The 23929-nt window shown below is 34.9% G+C and overlaps 3 protein-coding genes across 6 annotated transcripts; 2 read left to right on the top strand and 1 right to left on the bottom strand.

The window, feature by feature from the left end:
* Positions 1 to 190: 190 nt before the first annotated feature.
* Positions 191 to 1204, bottom strand: LOC115768637 (ATP synthase subunit d, mitochondrial). Of its 4 annotated transcripts, none has more exons than XM_030713306.1 (2): positions 1188 to 1204; positions 191 to 827 (listed from the first exon to the last, which is right to left on the bottom strand). In XM_030713306.1, the coding sequence occupies exon 2, from the start codon at positions 811 to 813 to the stop codon at positions 277 to 279; it is 537 nt and encodes a 178-aa protein (XP_030569166.1). In that variant the 5' UTR covers positions 814 to 827; positions 1188 to 1204; the 3' UTR covers positions 191 to 276. The 4 variants fall into 4 exon arrangements, with proteins under 4 accessions (XP_030569166.1, XP_030569168.1, XP_030569169.1 ...); XM_030713308.1 differs by lacking the exon at positions 1188 to 1204 and adding an exon at positions 1144 to 1173; XM_030713309.1 differs by lacking the exon at positions 1188 to 1204 and adding an exon at positions 1166 to 1172.
* A 68-nt stretch (positions 1205 to 1272) lies between these two features.
* LOC115768639 (39S ribosomal protein L55, mitochondrial) lies at positions 1273 to 1776 on the top strand. The gene is made up of 2 exons (XM_030713310.1): positions 1273 to 1557; positions 1626 to 1776. Exons 1-2 carry the CDS (start codon positions 1384 to 1386, stop codon positions 1773 to 1775), a joined length of 324 nt encoding a protein of 107 aa, XP_030569170.1. The 5' UTR covers positions 1273 to 1383; the 3' UTR covers position 1776.
* Positions 1777 to 2092: 316 nt separating this feature from the next.
* LOC115768627 lies at positions 2093 to 19873 on the top strand. The gene is made up of 9 exons (XM_030713290.1): positions 2093 to 2319; positions 2445 to 2509; positions 5926 to 6795; positions 14584 to 14705; positions 16047 to 16245; positions 16303 to 16388; positions 16575 to 16830; positions 16894 to 18617; positions 18673 to 19873. Exons 3-9 carry the CDS (start codon positions 6358 to 6360, stop codon positions 19487 to 19489), a joined length of 3642 nt encoding a protein of 1213 aa, XP_030569150.1. The 5' UTR covers positions 2093 to 2319; positions 2445 to 2509; positions 5926 to 6357; the 3' UTR covers positions 19490 to 19873.
* The last annotated feature ends 4056 nt before the right edge of the window (positions 19874 to 23929 follow it).

Consider the following 23929-nt stretch of genomic DNA (forward strand, 5'->3'; position numbering starts at 1 on the left):
TCCCATAATAGCGAAAAATAATATATCAAAATATTCGCTCTTTTTTCGTTATATATACGTACATAAGTTTTCTATTGTATTAGCAATTGATATATAATCTTTAGATCTTCAATATCCATAACATACGATGGTTAAAAATGAGTAAGCAAAAAGTCATGACGAAATGCCAACTCGACTCAGTTTCAGTTTATTTTAACATTGATTTTAATTCTTCATTAATGTTTTTTATTTGAATTAAAACACTTATTCAATGCTGAGCTATTTGCACATATGCGTTTAGTGATGTCCGTGGGCTTCGGCCTCCAACTGTTCTTTGGATTTGTAGCCAACTTGTTCTTCTGGAGTGTGGGGCCAGAACGTTGGCTTGTTGATCGGATCCAAAGCGCTCTCAGGGAATGCATCACGATAATCCTCCATTGTCATTTGGTCATATGGGAGTAATGCCTTCAAATGAGCGATTTCCTTCTGGTAATTCTGAATGCGTTGCTCAGAAGCTTTCTTGTAATTGGATATCTCGCACTGCGATTCCTCGATTTCAGCATCAACAAATTTCGACACATTGTCCTTTGGGTAGGGCACGGACAAGCCATCGTACTGTTTCTGGAAGCTATCGACAAGACCAGCAACGGGTATCAAGCGTTTGTAGTATGCCCAATCAATTTTTGGTGGGCTCTCTGGATTAGCCAGCACGGCGCGCACATAAATGTCCGACTTTGTCTTAAAGGCACCGAAACTGCTTTTTTGGCTTGCGGGCACACGCTCTGCCAGAGCAGACCAGTTGATCGAAGATTGAGTGATGCGGCGTGCTGCCATAATTATTTCGAACGCTGAAAAGTACAAAAATATGTTTCCGTAGTTTTAGTTTTTTACATCACAACAGGAGGTATATATGCACCAGTTTGGTGCACTTCTTTTAAAGCTTCCAAGTATCTTGAGGTATATTCCGATTTTTTTTACAACCTAACTACCCAGTTCCGAATTCGCACTGAAAATTGTGTTCTGCAATAATTATGTAATTTTGTCGGAACACAAACGAACTAATATATAATAAAACGATTGAGAATGCTTATGTCGTGCTATCGGCCTCTATATCTCCCATTAGTATCAGATGCAAAAAGGTACTTTTCCAAATAATTTTACTACATTTTAATAAGTTTTATTTTACATGCGATTTTCACACCACTTACTTTAACTAAAATAATTATTATCGATTCAGACAGTAAAAGCAATCGAGTACTTTTTTTTAAAATTCGATTGGCAGTGTAGCAGTCAATATTTTTTTTTTCTGATGTTAACAACTGGTCACACTCATCGTAAACAAGTTTTGGGAAGCAATTGCTGTAAATCCGCATAAAAATATTTGCTTTTGCATTATTGGGTAAAATGCTTAAGCTTTGTGTTCAAGGGTTACAACATACGCGTGCCTTGTCCTCGGCCACTGCATCGGTGACGCGGTTGCATCGTTCTGTATACTGCCGCATTTATCCGACGGTTGTGGTACATCCGGACGGATCCACTATTAACATTCGATATCATGAGCCCCGCAAAATAATAAAAGTAATTATATAAGACGACTTTTACTTGCATGTGCATATGTGTTTCACAAATTTATATTTTCAATATAGCTGCCATTGGATCTGAGTACATTGTCCGATTTGGAGCGCAAGTCACGCTTAGAGGCCCGAAAGCCGCGAAAAAAAGTCAAGATTATGGATGAAGTGGAGGATAATTTTAATGCCAAAAAGTATATGAAATATATAAAAATGAACAAGTAAACTGTTATTCAATTAAAAAAATGTTCAACTTTTATGAGTTCTCCTATTAACGCTGTCTGCTTTCGTTTACTAAAGCTATCCGCTATAAAGTTGCCATACATTTCTGTTCGACTACTACGATGAGCAAAACCAAAATTAAAGTGTGACCGAATTTCGATATTTCGAGCGCATGTTAATCTTAGAAGATATTAACATATATGCGAAAAATACTAAAATGTCCTAAGAGATTAAAATACCTTATTTTTGTTGGTGATTTGTGTTGCCAACTGCGGTCACACTGCTAAATTAATTGTTAAAATTATCGAGGCAGAAACGAAGCTTGACGTGGTCACGCGTCGTAGCAATTTACAAACGATTTTTCACTAGTGTAAATATAAGTTTAATAATATATACTAAAGGAAACAATTCAAGCAAAGAAAATAGTAGTGTCGACGCTTCAAATGGAGTTACGTTTTTCGACCGACATAAAGTGCATTGTATAAAACGCAACAGTGAATTTTGAGTTGTCTAATAAAGTCATGAATATGAACGTTTTTATGTGAATGTATGTAGTACGCAGTTAACAAAACTGCATTATTTTGTGAAATTTTTACCTCCTATGAAAAATCGCAAAATTCGCAAGGCTTATGTATCCAGTTTGTGCTTGTGTTTATATTAATACATTTACAGCGCAGGCAGAAACGCATATGTACATGCACTACATACTTATTGGATTATAGCAGCTGAAGAATATGGTAAATAATGCTTGGTTGTTATATGTTATCAATGTGAACATTAAAAAAGAGTTCTTAACTTTCTTTTGGTGGGACTTCTTTCGTAAAGCCATAAATACAAACCTATTTTTGAATGTTTTTCTACGCTTGACTATGCTTGTGTATGAGTGTGCGTGTTTGTGAGCGTATATATTTTTGAGTGTACATGCTTTATTCTCTTTTCTGCTGCATTTTCGTCGGAATTGCTGCCATAGATATGACCTTTGCCTGGGATAGTACATCAATATTTCCAAATCAAATGATGTAAAGAATTTCCTAATATTCAAAAATATGTGTATATTTATAATATATTAAACTATAACTGTGTTTAGAATATATGCATAAGGTTTGCTTTGCTTTTACTCCTTTATATTGATGCGCCTTACGTATGTGGCTGTGTGTGTGTGATTGGAATGCGGTTTAGTGTGGAGGGCTACATAAACACTCATGCACCTATTTTTGTAAGCAGCGGAAATGTAAAAATAACACACACACACTTTTAGCAAACTAACACTAGCATAGATGATGAGAAGCTTAGTCTATACTGTCTGCCGATTTCCAATACCAACGTATTTTTCGTTTAGTGGAAAGTCACTTTTCAATGGAAAATGCAAATGCTGCGACAGATGTTTCATCTTTTATTGTGTGAATTCATTCATTCTGCCACATGCATATATATATATATGTAAAATCATTATTTATCATTTTTGTTTCCATGATATTTTTTGTCTTTAAATATGTTTGTATTTATGTGTGTATGTCATGTGTTTATTTGGAGTCAGTATTTCAGTTTATACTTATGGGATTTCGTGGTGGTCGACAAGAATCATACATATTTTTAATTTGCATCTATTTTGTGCCTTGACAGTTTCTGCATACTAGGTGTTTTGCGCTTTCGTTTGTTTTTCTCGTACGCCTTCTAGTCTATTCTACTTGCATCTAAGGTATAATTAAACCAATATGGTAATTTTAAAAAATTGTACATTGTGCGACGTTAGAATAGTTTACTTGCCACAATAATTAATAAATAAGGGAGGAAAAATACATCTATTCGAATTTTCGAAATTTATTTTTTACATAATACATCAATTGAAGATAATAAATATCCTTAATCGCATGTCTAGCCTTTATATACTCAAATATATGGTCAACAAATATGAACCCAATATGAAAATCAGCACATTGATTTTGTAGAAGGAGGTTTGGCTGTCTATCTTTTAATAATGTCCTGCCGTTCAGGGTATAAAGAGAAAGAAATGATTTTAGAATATGCATAGCTGCTATAAGCACGAACGTATGTATATAGTTAGGCAAAGTCAACTTGGAAAATTTGGTGGTAAAGGGTAAAGAGGCACACATCCTCTACAAAAAGTGAACTACGTGAGTATATTTTCGTTTATATACAGCTGCGAATGAAAAGATAAAAACGATATGTACAAATGTGTAAGTGAAAGTTCGAATATATTCTAGTCGGAAACTTGATCACTCTTTCAATATATAATGTTGTGTTGAAGGTATATATATACTTAATTAGTTCCCAAAGTTAAATGCTTTTATTTTGCGGCTATATCCACGCTTCTTCTGAATAGGGTTAGTTTTTTATGTGCAGCTAAGAAGCTTAAAATTAAAAATGTTTTATAAAATGTATGTTTTAAATTAGAGTAATATAATTAATAAATAAATATAATAAAACCGATGCGCTTAAGTTTTAGACTACAAACGACCATTTTTGAAGAAATGTCATAGGCAGATGATAGAACCTTAGAGCCACCAGCACAGTGTTTTAATCTTTTTTTTTCCATCTCTAACACAAGCTAATCACGTGGAAACAAAATTTATTTTCAATGTGCTATGAGTATTGGGTATTTTGTCCAACAATTTTAATATCTATTGGCTTTCATTGCTGGTATGTAAGCCATTTTTTCTACCCAATTTGTAGATTTGCTTGGCTATTTTTGCTACTATCTTATCGCAAATTTGCTGATAAAAAGGCGAGAATGAAATTGCCAAGCTGTATTTTTATTTTTTGTGATTAAAGCAAAATATGTTATGTCATTAGTTCGGCTCACCAATATTTTTTCGTACTTCTGAAGAATAAAGTTGTAAGTACAGAAATACAGAGGTTTACTAGGATAGGCTTTATTAAAATACGGATTATATATTCTTGAATATGTAAAATGTAAACTGCTTATATTAGTTGATTTTACAATAAAAATGCTGTTCAGTATTCTTTTCAAAAGCGAACAATTTTCAATTTGCTTGATATAAATAAATTATTAAAGGAATACTGCATATGTCCAAATTTAAGTTGTTGTGCTTCTAGTGTATGAATATATACAGCTTAGTCTAATCAGAAAGTCATTGTTGAAGTACAAAACTTATTTAAAACATTCGGCAGTCTCTTATTTTTTGTCATAACAGATGTGAAGGCGCAGCAGACTCTAATTAGGCGTAAACCTCACTTGGACACTCATGCCCCTTCTATTTGGCGGACACTCCACTTGGTCGAACATTTTCTATTAAGCTACACTCATTCCCCCTCTGTTTGGCGGACTCTCTTTTTTAGTACACAAAAAATGCCTGGAATTCCCTGTCCGCTCAAGAGAGTTCTCACTGTATTAACAATTACGATCAACCTTTATTCTTAATTTTCCACCCAATGGATTTTTTCAAATTCTGCTATAAATCTTTGAAAATTAATTTGTGGGTGATCCAATAAAAACAAATTCGTTTTATACAATATAATTCCTCGCGACTTCCGACCATGGAAGGGGTTTTCAAGCAGTCTATTACATTTTCAAAATGAAAACAAGTAAGAGGTTCTTGTCGGGAGCTCCCGAATAGGGGATACCCTGAACCCTCTCTTCCAACATCAAATGCATATATATATTCTATTTAGGAAGCTATATGTAATGTTTGGGGAATCTAGCTCTTATTATTTACCAAAATTGCCCAAAAAACTGGATATCGATATCGCTTTTTATCGATTGCTTGGAAACGGAGTAGGTTATCGATTATCGGAAACAAACTCGATCTGCGCAGGCACTAGGAGCACCTACATCTCAAATTTCAGTCTCCAGCTCTTATAGGTTCTGAGATCCTTGCGTTCATACATACGGACACACAGACAGACGGACATGGCTAGATCGACTCGGCTATTGGTGCTGATCAAGAATATATATACTTAATGGGGTCGGAGATGCTTCCTTCTGCCTGTTACATACATTTGGATTTTGCACAAATACAATATACCCTTGTTCCCATTGTTAATGGGTTCAGGGTATTATTAAATACACGTGTATATATTTCTGTGTCTTACTCTACCACAGTTTAATTTGATGCAAACATTTTTAAGTGTGAAAAGTTATTTGTATATCTATCTTCTTTCTTTCCCGCAGGCTTCCGGAGCGCTTCCAATGCAAAAATCTTCCTACAATTGTGCCAAATTGACGGATCTGTAAATGACTTCACTGTTTTTGGAGTTTCTTGTCATCTAAACTAGCAAGAGCAATAAAATAAAAATTTTGTGATTGAGTTTGAATTTTTCTCTAAGCTGTCAATTTACTTCGCCAAATAGGTATTTTACAGTGTTGTTGTACGTTGTGCCTAAAAAAAATAATATAAAATTTGATCGCTTAACATAAAACTTATTCGTGTTCGTGTTCGTGTTGCTCCACCCTGCCGTTTCGTTGTGAATGTGGCCAATGTGATTTTTTTCAACAATCGCAGCTTAAGAGCTGCTGTTGCGCCAGGCCTACTAAATCCATCAACAAATCCTTCCATACCTGCTATATCTATATATATAAAAACATACATCGTAGCTAATAATTATGAGCCTTAATCAACATAGTGGACCTGGCCCCCCAGAGAACAGTAGTAGCTACAGTGATAAGTCGTGCGATCAAGTGGACTCCTCGCAAATCTTGTGGCAGGAAAGCACATCAGGCATGTGTACGTCTTTAAGAGTTGCCGGTCCACAGGTTTGTCAGAACGAAATGGCAAATAGTGATGTACCGCCGGCTGATTCGTCGCCTTTGGTATTCAATGACAGTGATAACAGTAACGGTATCGGTAAAAGTTTCAGTACTGGCAATGGCTCTAGCTGTTGCAGTCTTCCACCGGCATCGGTAATGCGTACAATGTCTTCTGATCGACTTGTGACTGGCCCTTCATGTCGCGCGCTGCGTACTGCGGTCTCAGCATTATATTCTGTGGATGATTTTGTCAAGGAAAAAATTGGTTCCGGGTTTTTCTCAGAAGTTTACAGGGTAAGTGGATAATCTTTGAATTTTTTAAATATTGAATTGTTTAAATTATCGCTTTGCATATTTTTAAGTATTTATGGAAAGTTATTATTTTCTTACATACGGTAACGGTACAGGCGGGTTTATTAAATTTAAGCACAGTACTCGTTTTGTACCCCATATGCAGCCGCCGAGTCGATATAGCCAAGTCTGCATGTTTCCATGCAAACTAGTCTCTCAGTTCTAACTATATTTCCACGAAACTGCAGGCAGTACATATATCGGAGCCGCCCGGATGGACAAGTTTTATTACATAGCTGCTATAGAAAAGATTGGTCCGAAATTAAACTCTTCGATGAACTTCTTTGATTTTTAAGATATCTTAACCAGGGCTGCAAGCCGGTCTAGAATCGGATTAAACCCTTTTTGGTTCACGTAAATTTTGTTTTCAATGTTTGAAAATGAAAATTCTGGTCTGTATAAATAATTTCAAACAGGCAGCGAATGTACTTATATGCAAACACATATTATCCAGTTTAACTTTTTATACCCTAAACCCATTAAAAATGAGTACATTGTATTTGTGCAAAATCCAAATGTATGTAACAGGCAGAAAGAAGCATCTCCGACCCCATAAAGTATATATATTCTTGATCAGCATCAATAGCCGAGTTGATCTATCCATGTCCGTCTGTCTGTCCGTCCGTCCGTATGTATGAACGCAAGGATCTCAGAACCTATAAGAGCTAGAGACTTGATTTGGTGCTCCTAGTGCCCGCGCAGATCGAGTTTGTTTCCGACAATCGATAATTTACTCCGTTACCAAGCAATCGATAAAAATCGATATCGATATCCAGTTTTTTGGGCAATTTTGGTAAATAATAAGAGCTAGCGTCACCAAACTTGGCATATAGCTTCTAAAATAGAATATATATATGCATTTGATGTTGGAAGAAGAGGGTTCAGGGTAACCCCTAGTCGGGAGCTACCGACCAGAACCTCTTACTTGTTTTAAATTGGCAATGCTACATGCTACAAGGGAAAAACATAGTTATGGTAACTCTGCTGCATGTATGTTTAATACGACTGCATGCACACAAAGGATTATGTATAACGCAAGCCAAACTTAAGCAGATGAATGTTTTCGAATTAATCTTGACTGCTGGCACCTGCAATATTGTTTGGCAAAAGACGCAAAATTAGTTTTGAAGCGCATTCGTGTGTTTGTATATATATTATGTATATTTAAAATAAAGATTGATGAGCTCCTCTAAAGATTGATCTAGAAATATTTTACCAAGCCCATTAGGGAAAGAAAACAATTAAAAATACCTTTTATATGTTAAATACTCCTTAATAAAATTGACGGGTAGCATGCTAAGCGTTGTTATTGGACATGAGCAAAATATTTAATAGAAAATGGGTGATAAAAGTATGATACCACTAGCCATACAACATATGTGTACGTATAGAAGGAGACATCTTCGATAAATTAAATATGTTCTAGAGCAGCATCAACAGCCGAGTTAATATAGCCATGTCCGTCCGCTTGTCTGTCTGTGTCTCTCTATACAAACTAGCTTTACAGTTTTAAATTTATCGTTTTGAAACTGTAAACCGGTTCGGAACTGATCGGATCGAACCACTGTATCATGTAGCTATGGAAACAAAGTAGGTTCTTGTCGACAAGTTGGTTCTTGTATGGAAAAATGTTTGTTTCTTAAGATATCTTTACCTAAGTCGGGTTATCAAGCTGAACATTTAGGAGCTTTACAATTTACAATTGTAAGGCAAATGTTTACGGAGGTATTCAATTTTCGTAGTGCCGAAGATATTCGTACTTTCTCGTTTTCTTTACACTTTCTATGCTTTCTACAACACTGACGGTAACGTTAAGTTAATGTCATAAAATATTTGGTTTTCATAAGGCTGTAAATCAAAAGGGAGGCAAGTTTCGCTTATAATTTGTCTTACCCTTGTAGAAGGTATTATAATTTTGTTGGACTACATCATAAATCTTTTTTGTTTATCAAGGTCTATTGACCAAACCGGGCATTTATTGGTTAAACTGTGCTGTATGTAAATATGAACTAAATCAACCCGATATAGCACTTATTTTTAATATATCACCATGGGAATCAGTCGAAAAATGTGTTGTTGTGAATGGCAAAATATTCTGTTTTCAAAGATATTTTTTATCAAACTCAGCAATACGAGCGTCACTATTCTTCGTGCCGACGATATCCAAACTTTCTCGTTTTTTATTAATGTGGTATTTTCGTTTCAGTTTTATAGGGAAAAGAGCATATTTTGATGTTAAAATAGTAATAATTGACAAAAATTGAATTGTAACTTTTTCTTTAAAGGGCTTTAAATAGACGATGTTTGCGTACGAATTTCTGTTATAATTCAATTCATTGATCGATCGTTCGATCGCTTTTTCATATTAAGTTACCCATTGTGTATATGTTTTAGATACGCATTGACTAATACACACCATGCTGAAGCATGACTATAGTGTGTGAAGTGCGTTCTCTTGTCCGTAATTTCGTTTGGCTTTTTCGATAGAACTTTTGCACCGCATTTTGGCAGTTGGAACGCGGATAGGTAATATTAAGGTTACACTGTATTTAATGATTATAGTGTTCTTTGACAGTTCTGTGTGTCGGGCTATGCTTTGATAGAAGCAAAAGTTTTATTATCACTAAAACTTGCAGATACGGTTAAGTTTTTGTTTTCAGCATTTTAGCCAGTGATCTAGCAAATTTGATTGCCGTCAAAGTTAAGCAGCTGGAGTGGAGAAAGGTAGTAGTATTTGCACAAATGCCAGACCAGAAATTTGAAAGGAAAAGTAATTTACATAACAATTTCTTAGCTTGGCGAAATGTAAAAATGGTTAACGCACTAATCAGCCGGCAAAAACATGTTCAATAACAAAAGCTTTAACGCAGCATAAGAAACCCAAACCAGCTACCGAAAGTATGTTAAACCTTATATAACAGTCACACACACAGTCCGATCAGTACCGTTGTCATTTTTTATAGCTGTAGTAAAATGCTTTGTTTAAAATCAGTGTCGTTATTGAAAAATTTCAATGTAACACTGTTTTTAATTACAAATTAAAGATTAAATAATATACTATAAATAAAATAGTAGGAGAAACTTTTACCCGTGTATACAAAACTTACATTCATATTTGGGCTCATTGTTCGTGCACGACTTAAGGAAAATATCTATATATATACATATATATTTTTTTTAAGCTGGCTTTGTCGACTTTTTCATGTTCAAATATTTAATTTAATTTAATTAAATCAAAAATAAAAACAATTTTGTTTTAATATATTCTTCTCCGAAGTATTGCGGCTGCACCTCGACAACCATTTAAAATGGGTAAAATGGGTATGTCACAGGCAGTATGAAGCATATTCCATAAGGAATATATATTCTTGATCAGCATCAATAGCCGAATTGTGCTAGCCATGTCCGCCTGTCTGTCCGTATGCCCGAATCACCAAACTCGAATTGTAGCTTTTAGAATAGTACATACAGATGAAATATCTTTCTTTTTTTAGCAATCGTCGTATAAATGGGAAAACATTAATTTTGTTCGAAGTACTCTGGCAATAACTAATGAAAACTGAGTATTTATATGTAACACCGATATGCACTAAAGTATAGGAATAAATCTCACAGATGATGTATACATGAGTATTTTGTGTTCAACTGTACAATGTTAATTCTTCTTTTTTGCGTTTTATGCACCTATCTTACATAAATTGAAAAACAATGCATTTGAATTACACTTTCTTTTTTGCGCTGCATGCAACAGCTCAAAAAAGTTAATGAAATAAAAATAACAAAATTTCGTGTATAAAAAGTGGGGGTGATGTGGTTATTGTACTTTATTGAAGTATATATTACATATACACACACATATATATGGTTATTGTACTTATTGAGGCACAGGGGTTTCAAACAAAGTAAAGAGCGAACCAACTCTTAGACGCCAACACCATTGGAAAACAAATAAATAATTTTTTCTCACATTTGATATGTGAAATTGAATGAGCTGAAGCGCGGCTTAGTTGGCATGCAGTTAGCCTGAACTGCGCAGCCAACAGTACCTATTTTGAGTGGGGTAAAAAGCAATTATTTATTTGTTACTTGCTGCATTTCACTTTTTGCTTGGTGTTATGCTTACCACGGGCTATACGTTGCAAAAATGTTGTATTGTGCTTTTGAGTGAGTACATGTAAAGCTTAAACACATTTCGTATATTTATTTTTAAGTGAATTAGTTGGAATAATTTATATTCAAATTGTTGTAAAACCTTTTTTCGCTCAAATTTTGAGTCTTAGCGTTCAGGTCTTCCTCTCAGCAATCTCATTCTCTTGGGTCATTTAGTGCAGATATTCTTGTATCCATTTCGTATTTCATGTAAACAGCATGTTACTAAAATCGAAATTACCCTTGAATAGAAAGAAAAGTCTTGAACTCCACGTCTATTTGATGATATATTAAAAGTCCATCGTGGAAAAGTAAACTATCGTTCATTAAACATCTGGCCGATCCAAGAGCGGTGGATATTGCAAAAAACGTATTAAATAAATTTTCACAAAGATCGCTGAAAATGAGTTTAAAGCTAATCCGATGGTAAACAAAACAGTTGAAAATTTGCAAAACACGTATTCATTTATTTTTTATATAGTGCTTTGAAAATAAGTTTAAGAACTTAAAAATTGGCCTTCGTGTGTACCTCCATTAAATAAAAGTTACAGCCTTGCAGCTCTTACGGTTTGGGATGTGCATTGATCGCCCATCAGCCAGTCAGGATAACCATTTTTAATAGTAATAGGTATCATAGCTCTTCTATCTACTACTATGTCTTTTTTGTATAACTCTACTTTGCGATCGGGCCTATTGTTTAATATTGATCGAAAAAGTTATTTACCAAACTATTTTTGATGTTTCTCTGTTGTTCCAAATTACATACATATATTTTTGTAGTAAGCCCACTTGTTATTTTTGACTATAAGGCAATCAGTTGCATGTTGCTTGTGATTGTAGATAAGATTGCCGTCGCACTTAACTATTTCCCTCCTTGGTTAAGTAATTAATAAGTTATAAAAATACAATGTTACTATATAATCAAAAATAATTATAACACGTTAAACATAATTGTAATTAAAAAAAATATAAACAGAAACCGTTTAGTGTTCAGGTATTCTTGTTTATAACTGATCTTAGCAGTGGGGTATATAAAGCTCGCACTGCCGTTGATGAGTTGCACAACAAAGTAGAACCGTGCCAAAATAATGAAAAGCAAGTTTAAAGACGAGATACAGACAAACATGAGGCAGGCGTAAAAGAAAGCAAACTAGGCCAAATTCCATTCAAGTCTAACTGTTTACTTTGCTGATGGCTACGACCTCAATCTACTGGCCAGAACTCAGAAACTGTAGCCACATTCACGATCGCCTTGCCTAGCACTATTCTGCAAAATAAGAATAAATAGAGCCCTGCATGAACAGGCAACAATCCTACTCTTGAAATTAAGCAAGAAACAAGTAAGGGTCATCTAGTAGGGAGTGCCTGACTAGGAGATTCCCCGAACTCCGCACCGAACTGCTTTCACACGCGTTCTACAATCATACTCACACGCAAGTACACCGCTTGTTGTTTGCAGTTTGCGCTGTAGCTATGTTGCTTATTTTCTTGGTTCGATCCTATAGAAATTTTAAAATATTTAAAATTTATTTTATTTTCTTTAAATTTTAGTGGAATAAGAGCTGATATATCCGTAAATTAAAATATTCTATATTTGTGTAAACTCACCAAAAGTACACGTATCAAATTTGGCGTCTATGAGCTTAGAAATATTCTCACAAAAAAAGATGACTTTGATATCGATTTCGAGAAAACTATCATTTGAAGACTATCATTTGAAACAAACTCATGCTGCGAGGGCTTCTATAGTTTCAAAGATTGTCGAATATGTCTTCTTCTGCCTCTTACACGCATTTTCACACAAGCATTGTACATGTTTGCTTGTATGACATCGTGCGACAAATATATAAAGCCTAAGAACGCTTTAAATGTTTAAACGACAAAGAAAGTATGCTATAATTACCTTGCAAACATTTGTCTTACGGTTTTGCAATAGTAAATTTTATTAATGCTGAGTTTGATAAAAAAAATATCTTGTAAACTGAATATTTTGCCATACAAAAAAATATTTTTCGACCGATTTTTCCTTAAGATCTATCGAATAAGGTAGTGCGATCATGATAAGATTTGACTCATATATAAGTATGATAGTTTAAAACGTAACCCATGGTTGGTCAAGATAGCTTAAAAAACAATTTTTTTCTCATAGAAAACTACTTTTCGACCGATCGTTCCTATGGCAGATACATGATATGGTGGTCCGATATGCAATTTTGGTAATCACTTTTGACTTAAAACTTGTTTGAAAATGAAAAATGAAAATTAGCTTTAAATCGTATTAAATATTTGTTAACAGTAAACAAAATTGCATGTGGAAATAGTTAAAAAATTTCGCTGCCGATGCAATCGATGTCAAACGTGGTCAATGCCGCTTTATAAAACTCGTTTCTCCGTTTGGGAATATCCCCGTATGAGCAGAGTTGAAACCTGCAAGTTAATTGTCCGTGTAACAAACTACAGAAGGCGGGTTTTTCGTAACCTGCTGTCAGGTTTGCCTCAAAAAGACGTCTCAGGCAGCCGACTGGTTTTTGGCATTACTATTCAATCTTGGTTTTGGTGGAAAAAGGATTTTCTTATGGCGTTTGCCAATTGCTTCTTGTTTTATTTCCGCACTGGCTATTTCTCACTTAGCTGAAAGTGAAAATAGCATAGCTCACAACTATTTAAGCTACAGAAATCGCCTGAACGAATAATAGAAGCTGTGACATAGAAAAAATTATAAACACTTCATTATTTAACAAGAAAATTTTAAATTTTAAGTCACAATTTCCTAATTATACTTAATTCCTATACTTAATCCCTAAGACAGTTTGTAACCTAAGGAAAAAGACATGTAGATTTAAAGTGAACGTCGTATGAACACCCAAATAATCAAATATACATGTACCGCAGTTAAGGTATTATAATTTTTTCATGAAAAGTTCAACGCATAAAAGGAGACATCTTCGATCCTATAAAATATACATATTCTAGGTCAGCCAGCATCAACAGCCGTGTTGATATAGACATGTCCGTCTGTATTTTTCTATTCTTTCGTCTTGCAAATTAGCAAGATCCGCCTTTCTTTGCAGGCAGTACATATGACCATATCATATAGCTGCTGTAGGAACGATCGGTCCAAAGGTAGATTCTTATAAACACTTTTTGTTTATCAAGATATCTTACCAAAATTTTGCATTTATAAATTCTACTATGCTCCTCATATAACCAAATCTTATTCAAATCGGTCCACTATAGCATATAGCTGCCATCGGTCGAAAATTAAGTTTTGTATGGAAAACCATTTTGTTTATTAATATATCTTTACCAAAATCTGCATTTATTTGTTCTCGTATATATACAAAATTTGATCAACATCGGATCATTATATCATATACCATATAGCAAAAAAATTTATAAAGATCAGAAACAAGCATATAAGTAATTAATCATTTGACATCCAATATCATGGCACAGGCTGAATAATTAGCACTTGCTTGTATGTATAGTCAGGATAACTTTCCTCCTCCTCTTATAATTTTTGGGTTTTAGGTCAGAAGTACACAACTTTATTATATATTTATTGATTTTATTTATATATAGGTCACCCATCGAACTACTGGAGAGGTGATGGTGCTGAAAATGAATCAATTGCGTGCCAATCGACCTAACATGTTGCGGGAAGTTCAGTTGCTCAATAAATTGTCCCATGCTAACATATTAAGGTAAGTACGTAATTTTATATATGTAATAGAGGCGTGCTTCAGCAATAACATATTAGGAATAGTATTAATGAATTAGATACACCCTTTTTTAAAAAGTGAATAAAAAAAAGTTGTTTTGAGAGATTTGATATTATTCTGTATAATACAGTAGTCCGATTTTGATAGAACTTTCCTAATATGCTACAGCATAAAGAAGGCAGGCAGTATAAATTGAGTTTGTTTGATATCATAAAAACAACCAAAAAATGTAATACTCAAAATATATCTTTGGACCAATAGTGTCAATATCAGCTATTTGAAATGGTGAACCAATCTGCCTCAACTTACCTGCAACAAGATATGTCTATGCCTGGTTTAAGCAATATTGTTTTTAAACCTGGAAACTGATGGGCTTATATATCCGCACGACTGTCAATGCTGGTTAGGAACAGGTATGCTTAAAAGTTCCCATCACAATAAAAATGAAGGCTCATAGCTGGTGTGTAAACTGATCTACATGCGACGTCTGAGTTTGTATGTGTATGTTACGGCAACCCTAAGATGGGTACAGGATATCTTGTAGGATATATCGCTATTGTCATAAGATAAACGAAGTTAAGCAATTGACCCTTAGCAACAAAGAGTGTCTCCACTGCCGAGCACAGCAGTTTCGGTTTATACTTTCAGGGTCCGTTTTTTTTTTAGAGGAATCATTTTTAATTTGGCCAATAATCAAATATACGGTTACATTGCCCGGGATTAATGTATTGGTTGAGTTGCTGGCTTTCAAGCTCGTATCATAATAGTTTGCCTCCACAAATAACGGATGTGATAGCTATCGCAGTATTTACGTGAAGGTCTAGTTCACTACGTTGAAACTACTGTCACTAAACGCGATTTACAGCTGTAAGTACAAAAAAAACATTTGTAACATTTTATTTAATATAAAATAAATAATGTGTTGCTGAGTATTTGTACTCATTAGGGTCCTTAGCTTGATTAAGTTAAGATCGCTGAGTAGGGTATTTCCTGTAATAATAGAATATAAAATGCAGTTCTATGTTAGATTTAATCAAAATGTTATAAGCATCGGACAGCTTTATTATATAGTTATTAAAAGTAGAATCGGTATCTTATGAAGAACTTGCTGTTGAATGTATCTTTTGAACGCGGTTTACATATGAGGATAGTTAAAAAGAGCGGGCAACTAGGTCGAAAAAAGGGTTTTTGTATCGAAAACATTTTGTTTTCTAATATATCTTAACCAAACTGAAAAATTTCTCCAATTCTATACCTCTCCAATTCCATACTTCTATCCTTTTGCTCCAAATTATAAAATAATTACACCAACTACTTTTTAAGCTTTATGGGAGTTTGTGTGCAAGAAGGACAACTACATGCCTTGACCGAGTACATTAACGGTGGTTCATTGGAGCAACTGCTGGCTAACCAAGAGGCATTTCTGAGCGCTGCCCAGAAAGTAAGACTGGCACTGGGCATAGCCCGCGGAATGACTTATGTTCACGACGCTGGCATTTTTCATAGAGATTTGACTAGCAAGGTAAGTTCACAAAGTTTATAAATAACAGACTTAAATCATTAAATGATTTCCCATTAGAACGTGCTTATACGTCATCTTGCAGATGGACAATATGAAGCTGTTGTTGGTGATTTTGGATTGGCTGCTAAAATACCAGTAAAGTCGTAAGTATATTCAATATCTGACAGCTTCTATATATATATGATTTAATTTTTATGCTCAGTGCATTTCCAAACAAAGAATATGTTTAAGTACACATATGTGTGTTATTTAGACAAATATATTTTTTTGTTAATGATAAATTATGAATCCTTTTTTTCGCATCCTAATAATAATTTGTTTGCTTACAGCGGTAAATCGCGTTTAGAGACGGTTGGTTCACCGTACTGGGTTAGTCCTGAGTGTTTAAAGGGTCAATGGTACGATCAGACGAGTGATGTTTTCTCTTTCGGAATTATTCAGTGCGAGATTATCGCACGCATCGAAGCTGACCCAGACCTAATGCCACGCACTGCTTCATTTGGTCTTGATTATCTGGCGTTCGTTGAGCTCTGTCCAATGGATACACCACCTGATTTTTTAAGGCTTGCATTTTACTGTTGTCTCGTAAGTTCTTGAAGATTTATAGATAAGTTAAGATATTTTTTAAAATTTCTTGTTTTAACACAGTACGATCCTAAAAGTCGACCTACTTTCCGTGATGCAACTAAAAAGCTGACGCTGCTTTTAGAAAAGTGCGAGCATAAGTCAAGATGCGCGAGTCCACTAAGCTCACTGGAATTAATAAATTATTCTTTGAACGGTAGTGATATAGAAAATGGGATAAGTTTAGGCACTGCGCCAACTGTTGCTAATATTTATACAGCACCAGCCGGTGTGCTGACACCGCGTGTCCAACGAGACGTTGATGAAGATGGTTTTCGTTTTCCCAGTACAGGCATTAGTTGTAAATCAGCTTCTGCGGCTTTACCATGCACGCCAAATTGGTTGGCGGGGAGCAGCGAATACGACGAACATATTTTAAAATCACGCGTTCGTCGTGCTACACAGAAGCTAGAAGCAGAAATTCTGCTACATCGCCGTTCACTCAGTGAGAACATAATCCACTTTCCGCTGCATACATCACCCAGTGATAAAGCGCGTTGTCATCAAATGCAACGACAGCGATCATCTACGCATTCGCCGACGCCACCACGACAATTAGGGGATTCTCAAACAGTTGCGGTGCTTTTACCAACTACGAACATGTCGGAAACACTGCCACTTTTGCCACCAGTACCGGCAGTTCTAACGCTTCGCAAAGTGGGTGAAACAATGTGCCTTAAAGATCCGCAATACAAACCATCGTCAACTAAGGATCACAACGGGGTGAAACCAAATCCTTTCACGGCGCTAGCACAACTTCGAGGTGTAAAGAAGATATTAGGCGCTAATCCAAAGACATACGCTGCGGGCGTGGGCGATTTATTTAGCTCGTGCTTTGAGATGTCTGCTCCATTTTTTAAGGAACTAGTTGCAATGCAGGGTAAAACCATTACACCTGGCACTGAAATCGAAGTTAATCATTGTGCTTCGAAAAAATCAGCTACTTGCAGCGAACCAAAGAGCTTACCTGTCTCCCCACAACTGACGCGAAAGTACAGCGCTGTCGAACTGAAGTTGCCTCAACGGGGCAGCAATTCGGCAGCTTCTGGAACGGCTGCAATAGCATCTCTTGTAACATCAGCTCTTACTGATATTGACGATTGTGATTATTGTAACTCGGAGGGTGAAGATCTTGATGGAGGAGGCAATTGCGCTGATGCTGAGTCCAGCAGTGATGACAGCGCTATACGTCCATCTATAATGCCAGTCTCACGTAAATATCGCGCAAACTCTCTGTACACACATCCACTTTTTCGTGGAAGCAGCGGAACTATTATGAAGTACAGTAAAAGCGAGATTGAAGTTACGGCATTATTAAAAACAAGCACCTCCACCACCACGTTGCCCCCCGTTAAAATAAATGCAGATTTGAGTAGTGAAAAAAATAGGGATGAGTACTGCAAAGAGCTTTCCAAAATCCCGACTCCTACATGTTTCGTTCAGAATGAAAAAACACCCGCTGCAGTTCCTGCAGTCACTGACCGCGAAGCGAATGAACAAAAAAATTCCTGCGAGCCACTCCCCCCAAAAAGAAACCTGACCCGGCGTGATTCCATTGAAAGTGGTTTCTTTTCGTGCTTTAATGAAGAATCGGATGCGGCTACAACCGCCACTAGTTACAGCCGACAGTTATGCGGCATCGGATCGCTAGTTGTCGGTTGCGCAGGCAGCGGCAACAATAGCAACTGCTGCTACGACCAGTTAAAATCACAGCTGAGGATTGAAACTTTGGCAAATCATAAACTAAAGTAAGCACTTTGTGATCGTAAAAGTCGATGTCGTTTAACGTTTTTTTATTTTCAGTGATAAACTGGCAGGTCTTTGTCGATGCTGTTACTATGCAACCCCTACTTCAACCACCGCTATAGTGGCTGCTGCTGCAGTCACACATCACAGTGATTCTCCCACAACCTCATCATCTCTTTTGCTTTTAGATAACGAAACTGCAGCAATCGCCGGTAACACATCCTCCTCAACAGCATTGGATTCTTTGGATGAATTGGATCCTGAAATTGTACCTCCGCCTACACCCCATCGGCGTTATACATGTCACCACTCATTAGTAAGTGCTAATGTTGCGGATCCACAGATGCCAGCGACAGCTGGAATAATCAATCGATTGGCTCTTGATTCGGAGATACACTCCCTTTTACAACGCAGCCCGTTTTCCACGAATCAATTGCTTTACTGCAAGAACCGCACTTCGTCCATCTACACGGACAGTTCTGATGACATCAGCTCGGATTCTCTTCTTTGGGATGATCGTTCTTTTACCGCATTGCCCAGTACGCGTTCTGCACAAATAGCCAAAATTGTGGAGTACTTTGAACGAAAGCGACAGGATTCTTTGCCGGCTTCGGTGTATACTCGTAATGGTAATGGTAGTGTTGCAGCTGCTGTAGCTGCCTCCGCGCTGGGCTCAAGCTATCTGTCATGCGAGTCGCATCGATATTCAGATTTCAAAAGACATTTAAATACCGATCCGTTATGCTTTGAATTGGACAAGAAACCGGCTCAACAGCGTATTATGGTGTGCGAAGGGGCAGTCAGGTCAAAGTTATCCATATTCGACAAGAAAAAGCAGCAACAACAATCAATGGGCAGTGGACAAGGTGGCTAGCCATATTGAGTTAAACCTAACTTTATATTTATTAACCAATTTTAAAAATGTTTGGCGGTTTTTTTTACTTTCGGTATTGTATCAGGAAAAATTCTTTAACATTTGAGAGCTTGATCAGAATACACCAGGATTGCACACGAAATATTTAGTTGTGTAGATTTTTGTGTTCTCTGCTTTCCATTTCAATTACCATATTACCACCAATTAAACGTTGGCAGTAAAATACTATTTTACATATATTTTTATAATAGAATAAAGTTTATAGATATTAAAATTTAAGTATAATAGGTCTTTCAATTCATATGTTCCCAGAAGTATGTATAAAATTATTTTGATTTCGGAACATTTATTTTATATTTTGTAATGGTTCCTAGTCCTTTTTAATTTATGCAAATCTAGTAACTTATTTTATATTCAATCAAGAAAAGTATTTATTTAATTATTTAATTCTAAAACTTTTAAACTTCCGAAAAAAGCATAACTATAATAACTATGTATATCTGCATGTTTGTATTTATTATACCTTCGACCCAGAAGAATGGTAATATAGGTATTATAAGGAAAATAAAGTAAACATATTTCAACAGAACCATGCATTAGTAACTAAACATAATCTCTATTATCATTAATACCAAAATTGATTTAGGCATGTCCCTTAATGTGAACTATTTAATCACTGAGAATTACTTGGTGTGCATATTAATGTATACCGTTTGCAGCTGATGCCAATTAAAAAAAAAATTGTATCTTCCTGCCAAAAGGTTAAAAACTACAATATTAAGTACACGTTAATTTTAAAAACGATCAGAGATTTATGTAAGAAGAGCAATGTGTGTTTTTATACATATGTTGTAAGTATATTTATTTGTACATTTTCATATAAATTATCTGATATATTCACATATTTGTGTATATATATATAATATATATTAATCTATATATATATATAAACAATATATTGAATAAAATTGTATATATTGCAGAGTAATAGTACTTTTAGAATGTAAGATTTGTCTACGAATGTTGACCTTTCTTAATTGAGCTGAAGAGACTTGAAAATCCCATTAAAAGTTGGTGGCTATTTTATTAACTTTAAATAGATGGGATTGGTTGCAGTTGGTCATAAAATTAGCAACTATAAACTCATGAACATACCTAAGACTGAGTCTAAATTTCATGTGGTAGATTCCCGGACAGCCTGAACTGATAAGAGTGAAAACAAGGCATGCTGTCCACATATTTTAAGGCATTGGTATAATATGTATATAAGTTTAAGTTTAAAATTGTAGAACTAAAAACTTGCAAATCGTCCAAGTAATTCAACCTCCATTGCACATGTTAAATTATTTCATAATTATTCTATCTATCCTGGAAAATGTTTTAAGGAATACCTAAAGTATTATATTAATATTGTTTTAACAATAAAAATAATAATTATTCAGGCACATCGTTGATTAAATCCAAGCCTCAGAACCTTTTAACATATATTGATTTTGCAAATTATTTTTTATAATTAACAAATAATAAAACTATTGTGAGCACACTTTAAAGGGAGCTATCTATTTTCGAGTTTAAAAAAACAAATAAAAAACATTTTCACTGTAAATCTATCGTAGATCCTTGATGCAGGCAATATAATGGTATAGGCCGTATCGGAACCCTTACTAAGTTTTGTTTTTAAAGCCTTTTAGCTGAACTTGAATAATACGTTACGATTGCGCTATACCATGAACATCTCATCATTGTTGGACTACAGAAGCAAGTCACCTCTATAAAAAACGGTCTGCTAAAAATTAAGCTTTTGTATTAAAATACCGTTTGTCGCTATTAATAGAAAAACATATGTTCAAATATGGTTTGTCTAAAAATGTATATAATCTTCAGCATCTTGTTTCTTAACATTCATTAAAAATTCATCTTATTAAATTTGCCATCTCGCAGGAGGACAATGTGAAGCTGTTGGTAGATTTTAAAGTACCAGTGAAATCGTTATTAAATTCAGTTTCTTGAAATCTAAAAATTAATCGTTCGTTTAAAAATACTCAGAAAAAAAATTGTTATAGCTGAATGAATATTAATATTTATTTTCCAATTCGTTTATATTAAAAGCAAACAAATGAAAATCGATTGTTGTTATTTAACATTCGATTTCAAAATTCATTTTAAATCGATAGTCAAAAACATCTGTTAATCTCTAAGTTTCGATCGACTATTAGGCGCTCATTTCAATGAGTTAAAACTTAGGCTTTTTATTTCCTTTATTGAAGTTTTTAGGCAGTACAACTACTATTCCTAACCTGGATTTGCGTTGCTGGGCTTGTGTGGCGGTCGACTTATTCAATGAGTAAAAATTTCACTAAATATAAAAATTTTATATTAATGTAATAGGCACAACAAAATAGTGTTATTTCTGCAAGGGTAAATGGTTTTTGGCGCCCGAAGATCAAGTTATTTTTTATTAAATATTTGAAAATTTACAAAATATAAACATTTTAAATTTAACATAATAATTTGCGTTTGGCGGGCCTATTTGAAATTTTTTGACGGAAAATAAAAAAAATAGTAAATAACAGACCATATGATACCTTTAACAGTGCCTCTGTTTGCGTTAACATAGCCTCTTGTCTGGTCTCTGGTATAAGACTTCACAATCGGACATTATTTGGCCCACAACTTTTTTCAACCCACCGATTTTTAATTTGTTTGTATGCCAATTGATAGTAGGGATCCGTAAAAATTCAAAAAGGTATAATATTTGAAAATCAGACGTTATTTACCCGAGATATTCAAAAATATCATCAAAAAAGGTTTGATTTTCGAACCGACCCCGATTTTGATAAAAAACGTGATTTTCATTGTTTTGATGCCAGTCGATAGTACTGATGCTTACGAGTCCAAAATGGTATAAAACTTCACAATCGGACATTATTTGGCCCAGATATTCAAAAAAATCATCAGGAAAGGTTGACTTTACAAACGAATCGGTTTTGGGTCCACAACTTTTTTCAACCCACCGATTTTTAATTTGTTTGAATGCCAATTGATAGTAGGGATCCGTTCAAATTCAAAAAGGTATAATATTTGAAAATCAGACGTTATTTACCCGTGATATTCAAAAAAATCATCAAAAAAGTTTCGATTTTCGAACCGACCCCGATTTTGATAAAAAACGTGATGTAACCCCTTGCCATTTTGGTCGATTTGGGTCAAAATTTAGATTTTCATTGTTTTGATGCCAGTCGATAGTACTGATCCTTACGAGTCCAAAATGGTATAAAACTTCACAATCGGACATTATTTGGCCCAGATATTCAAAAAAAATCATCAGGAAAGGTTGACTTTACAAACGAATCGTTTTTGGGTCCACAACTTTTTTCAACCCACCGATTTTTAATTTGTTTGAATGCCAATTGATAGTAGGGATCCGTACAAATTCAAAAAGTTAATATATTTGAAAATCAGACGTTATTTACCCGAGATATTCAAAAAAATCATCAAAAAAGTTTCGATTTTCGAACCGACCCCGATTTTGATAAAAAACGTGATGTAACCCCTTGCCATTTTGGTCGATTTGGGTCAAAATTTAGATTTTCATTGTTTTGAAGCCAGTCGATAGTACTGATCCTTACGAGTCCAAAATGGTATAAAACTTCACAATCGGACATTATTTGGCCCAGATATTCAAAAACATCATCAGGAAAGGTTGACTTTACAAACGAATCGTTTTTGGGTCCACAACTTCTTTCAACCCAACGATTTTTATTTTGTTTGAATGCCAATTGATATAGGGATCCGTACAAATTCAAAAAGGTATAATATTTGAAAATCAGATGTTATTTACCCGAGATATTCAAAAAAATCATCAAAAAAGTTTTGATTTTCGAACCGTCCCCGATTTTGGTAAAAAACGTGATGTAACCCCTTGCCATTTTGGTCGATTTGGGTCAAAATTTAGATGTTCATTGTTTTGATGTCAGTCGACTGTACTGATCCTTACGAGTCCAAAATGGTATAAAACTTCACAATCGGACATTATTTGGCCCAGATATTCAAAAAAATCATCAAGAAAGGTTGACTTTACAAACGAATCGTTTTTGGGTCCACAACTTTTTTCAACCCACCGATTTTTAATTTGTTTGAATGCCAATTGATAGTAGGGATCTGTACAAATTCAAAAAGGTATAATATTTGAAAATCAGACATTATTTACCCGAGATATTCAAAAAAATCATCAAAAAAGTTTTGATTTTCGAACCGACCCCGATTTTGATAAAAAACGTGATGTAACCCCTTGCCATTTTGGTCGATTTGGGTCAAAATTTAGATTTTCATTGTTTTGATGCCAGTCGATAGTACTGATCCTAACGAGTCCAAAATGGTATAAAACTTCACAATCGGACATTATTTGGCCCAGATATTCAAAAAAATCATCAGGAAAGG

This window comes from Drosophila novamexicana, unplaced genomic scaffold (assembly GCF_003285875.2).
Source record: "Drosophila novamexicana strain 15010-1031.04,08,12 unplaced genomic scaffold, DnovRS2.1 tig00001876-arrow-arrow-pilon, whole genome shotgun sequence".
Classification (NCBI taxonomy): domain Eukaryota; kingdom Metazoa; phylum Arthropoda; class Insecta; order Diptera; family Drosophilidae; genus Drosophila; species Drosophila novamexicana.

What these genes read in the sequence shown, in the direction of transcription:
- LOC115768639 (XM_030713310.1), top strand. Translation starts at nt 1,384, where the DNA reads ATGCTTAAGCTTTGTGTTCAAGGGTTACAACATACGCGTGCCTTGTCC. An exon ending in AGCCCCGCAAAATAATAAAA is followed by an intron (nt 1,558 to 1,625) that starts GTAATTATATAA and finishes TTTTCAATATAG; the next exon opens with CTGCCATTGGATCTGAGTAC.
- LOC115768637 (XM_030713306.1), bottom strand. Translation starts at nt 813, where the DNA reads ATGGCAGCACGCCGCATCACTCAATCTTCGATCAACTGGTCTGCTCTG.
- LOC115768627 (XM_030713290.1), top strand. Translation starts at nt 6,358, where the DNA reads ATGAGCCTTAATCAACATAGTGGACCTGGCCCCCCAGAGAACAGTAGT. An exon ending in ATAGAGATTTGACTAGCAAG is followed by an intron (nt 16,246 to 16,302) that starts GTAAGTTCACAA and finishes ATTTCCCATTAG; the next exon opens with AACGTGCTTATACGTCATCT. An exon ending in TTGGCAAATCATAAACTAAA is followed by an intron (nt 18,618 to 18,672) that starts GTAAGCACTTTG and finishes TTTTATTTTCAG; the next exon opens with TGATAAACTGGCAGGTCTTT.